This window comes from Cebidichthys violaceus, unplaced genomic scaffold (genome assembly GCF_023349555.1).
Source record: "Cebidichthys violaceus isolate CVI_PGR_0920_01 unplaced genomic scaffold, fCebVio1.0.p SCAF_29, whole genome shotgun sequence".
NCBI lineage: Eukaryota > Metazoa > Chordata > Actinopteri > Perciformes > Stichaeidae > Cebidichthys > Cebidichthys violaceus.
The window spans coordinates 689,870-693,469 of record NW_027176472.1 but is presented as its reverse complement, the minus strand read 5'-3'; the positions used below and the strand labels follow the sequence as shown (position 1 = coordinate 693,469).

Below are 3,600 nucleotides of genomic sequence, written 5' to 3'. Positions count from 1 at the left end.
GACTCTGTGTAGTATTTGAACATGAGGTCAAAACACACTGTTGAAAAGACTGACAAACCAACATTTTGACATCTAGTAAACGTTTGTTTCATTTCCTCATTCATTCATTCTGCATCAGTGTGTCTGACTCTGTAAGACAGAGGAGACAGAGAGTAAGTCAGGGTTTGTTCAAGAAAACCTGCCAACGAGCAGATTAACTGACTCAGAGTTTTCACTAAACCTGCTTTCTGAAACAGGGCCCTGGATAGTACGCTGTAAGTCTCTGTGTTCACTTTGTAAATAGAATAACATGAACCATTACCTCTACTCCTGTTAGCATACACCCCCCCACTGCTTCTTCTGATCAATTCATAATCCTACGTATTAATTATAGGAAATTAAAAATGTAAAAAAGGTGTATTAAGCTTTATTTCACTCCATCCAAATATCCAGGAGCTGATTTCAGCAGACTTGGGCCTCAGAGGCTGACGTAGAGCCAGTGTTGTCTTCATGGGAAGAGAGACTTGTTGAGGTAAACACAGACATGGAGGCTGTAAAGAGGCTGCACATGCACCAACCAAAGCAGATGAAGCAGAAGGGCTGGAGGAAGCATCACATGTCTGTCCTTTTATAACAGCTAGTTGCTCATTTGTTTGTTTTGTTCTCCCCAGTTCTTCACCAGGAAGTCAGAAAACAAGATTACAACATTGAACAATGAAGCATAGTTGTTTCTCCATTAACGTTTCTGAAAAGTGTGAATAATATTGAATGTCTAATTGTTATGAGCTGATCACATGGACTGTATATAACAAGGCTGAGTGTCATAACTGTCCTTACTGCACGTTGTGTTGACAGATAACACACCCGGCCTCGCACATGAAGCTACATGTGTTGAATGCAGTAGAGCCTGAAAACTCCTCCCTGTGTCTCCTGCTCTCAAACACAATGAGCTCCACCCTATCAAGGTATTTGCTTGTTCCCTCCCCTTCACAGGTCTGAAGGTGTAACGTACAGGTATAAAGAAGATGTTGTGTAATGAGGGAGGTGATTCATCATTCACAGTAGCAAGAGAACACACAGACTGTTTCTGTTCGGAGAAAGTTAAACTATTTGACAGTCGCTGTTACTGAGAGGTGAAATGGCACAGAAAGGAGTTCAGCTGGATCGGGAAACCTTCTCTTGTTCCATCTGTCTGGATCTACTGAAGGATCCGGTGACTACTCCCTGTGGACACAGCTACTGCATGAACTGTATTAAAAGCTTCTGGGATGAAGAGGATGTGAAGAAACTCCACAGCTGCCCTCAGTGTAGGCAGACCTTCACACCGAGGCCTGTCCTGCTGAAAAACACCATGTTAGCAGTTTTAGTGGAGGAGCTGAAGAACACTGGACTCCAAGCTGCTCCTGCTGATCACTGCTATGCTGGACCTGAAGATGTGTCCTGTGATGTCTGCACTGGGAGGAAACAGAAAGCCATCAAGTCCTGTCTCGTCTGTCTGGCCTCTTATTGTGAGAAACACCTTCAGCCTCATTATGACGCGGCTCCATTAACAAAACACAAGCTGGTGGACCCCTCCAAGAAGCTCCAGGAGAACATCTGCTCTCGTCACGACGAGGTGATGAAGATGTTCTGCCGTACTGATCAGCAGTGTATCTGTTACCTCTGCTCTGTGGATGAACACAAAAGCCACGACACAGTCACAGCTGCAGCAGAAAGGACTGAGAGGCAGAGAGAGCTGGAGGTGAGTCGACTAAACATCCAGCAGAGAATCCAGGACAGAGAGAAAGACGTGAAGCTGCTTCAACAGGAGGTGGAGGCCGTCAATCGCTCCGCCGACGAAGCGGTGAAGGACAGCGAGAAGATCTTCACCGAGCTGATCCGTCTCATGGAGAAAAGAAGCTCCGATGTGAAGCAGCAGGTCAGATCCCAGCAGAAGAGTGAAGTGAGTCGATTCAAAGAGCTTCAGAAGAAGCTGGAGCAGGAGATCTCTGAGCTGAAGAGGAACGACGCTGAGTTGAAGCTGCTCTCGCACACAGAGGATCACAACCAGTTTCTACACAACTACCCCTCACTGTCACCACTCAGTGAATCTACAGACTCGTCCGGCATCGATATCCGTCCTCTGAGCTACTTTGAGGACGTGACGGCGGCTGTGTCAGAAGTCAGAGATGAACTACAGGACGTTCTGAGAGACAAGTTGACAAACGTCTCGCTGGCAGTGACTGAAGTGGACGTTTTACTGTCACCTTCACAAGCAGAGCCCAAGACCAGAGCTGAGTTCTTAAGATATTCAAGTGAAATCCCATTGGATCCAAACACAGCACAGAAAAAACTGTTATTATCTGAGGGGAACAGAAAAGCAACATTAATGAGAGAACAACAGTCTTATTCTCGTCACCCAGATAGATTCACTCATTATAGTCAGGTCCTGAGTAGACAGAGTCTGACTGGACGTTTTTACTGGGAAGTGGAGAGGAGAGGACGAGTTTTTGTAGCAGTCGCATACAAGAATATCAGGAGAACAAGGAGCTCTAATGAATGTGGATTTGGATTGAATGACAAATCTTGGGCGTTACGTTGTGACAAAAACAGTTTTACATTTTTGTACAACAATATCCAAACTCCCGTCTCTGGTCCTCAGTCCTCCAGAGTAGGAGTGTACCTGGATCACAGAGCAGGTATTCTGTCTTTCTACAGCGTCTCTAAAACCATGACTCTCCTCCACAGAGTCCAGACCACATTCACTCAGCCTCTCTATGCTGGATTTGGGTTTTATTATTATGGAGACACTGCTGAGTTCTGTAAACTAAAATAGTCAGAAGTGATTTAAGGAACAGCAAATTCATTTTTGTGTTTTAATCCTGAAACTCACTTTGTCGCCATCATTGTCAATTGCTAATTTGTCTACACCTTAATCAAACATTGTGGGCGGTGCTTTGACGTCTTCTCATTATTGTTCTGTAAATGTTTGAGTTTCTTTAGGTGGAGCTCCTTTCTGTGTCTGTTTAGCCATGGAGGCTATCACTGCTCATCATGATCTTTGTTTTGCTGAACTGTTCATTCTCTTCATGAAAATGTAAACTGCTCTGAGGTTTAAATGTTTGATAAATATTAGTATTGATGTATTTGTTGGTTGTTGTTTCTCTTCCACTGCATGGCTCTTAAAGAGAGAAATCACCAGAGCTTCTTTTATCAAAGATATTTAGTTCTCAGCACTCTTTGTAAAGATTTCTTTAAGTGAAATTATGTTTATTTTCTATAACAGATTAAATGTTGTTCTTGTTTTCTTAGTCGTTATACAAATCAGGTACTATGATGTATTATATAACTAATTATTATGATCATAATCAATAAGTAAATCATTCATTATTTTCTTTCACATAAGTGAGATTCTGGTCAAACAAATGTATTATGAGGATGAAGTGAATGTGTTCATGAAATCATTGAACAAGAGTCATTGAACAGACTTCACTGATGGGATGTGAACAAACTGAAGGTTTACATGATGAATAAAGTATTTCTTGATTCAAGAATGAACAAAGTATTTTCTTCTTGTCTTATTTATGGGGTTTCATACAAAGCTGATGGAGAAAATGTGAAACTAATATGAGAGTATAACTG

General features: G+C 42.4%; 1 protein-coding gene across 1 annotated transcript; it reads left to right on the top strand.

Moving 5' to 3' along the window:
• The first annotated feature begins 1,062 nt into the window (after nucleotides 1-1,062).
• On the top strand, nucleotides 1,063-3,069 carry LOC137880639 (tripartite motif-containing protein 16-like). The gene has a single exon (XM_068722115.1). It carries the CDS (start codon nucleotides 1,118-1,120, stop codon nucleotides 2,792-2,794), a length of 1,677 nt encoding a protein of 558 aa, XP_068578216.1. The 5' UTR covers nucleotides 1,063-1,117; the 3' UTR covers nucleotides 2,795-3,069.
• The last annotated feature ends 531 nt before the right edge of the window (nucleotides 3,070-3,600 follow it).

What these genes read in the sequence shown, in the direction of transcription:
- LOC137880639 (XM_068722115.1), top strand. Translation starts at nt 1,118, where the DNA reads ATGGCACAGAAAGGAGTTCAGCTGGATCGGGAAACCTTCTCTTGTTCC.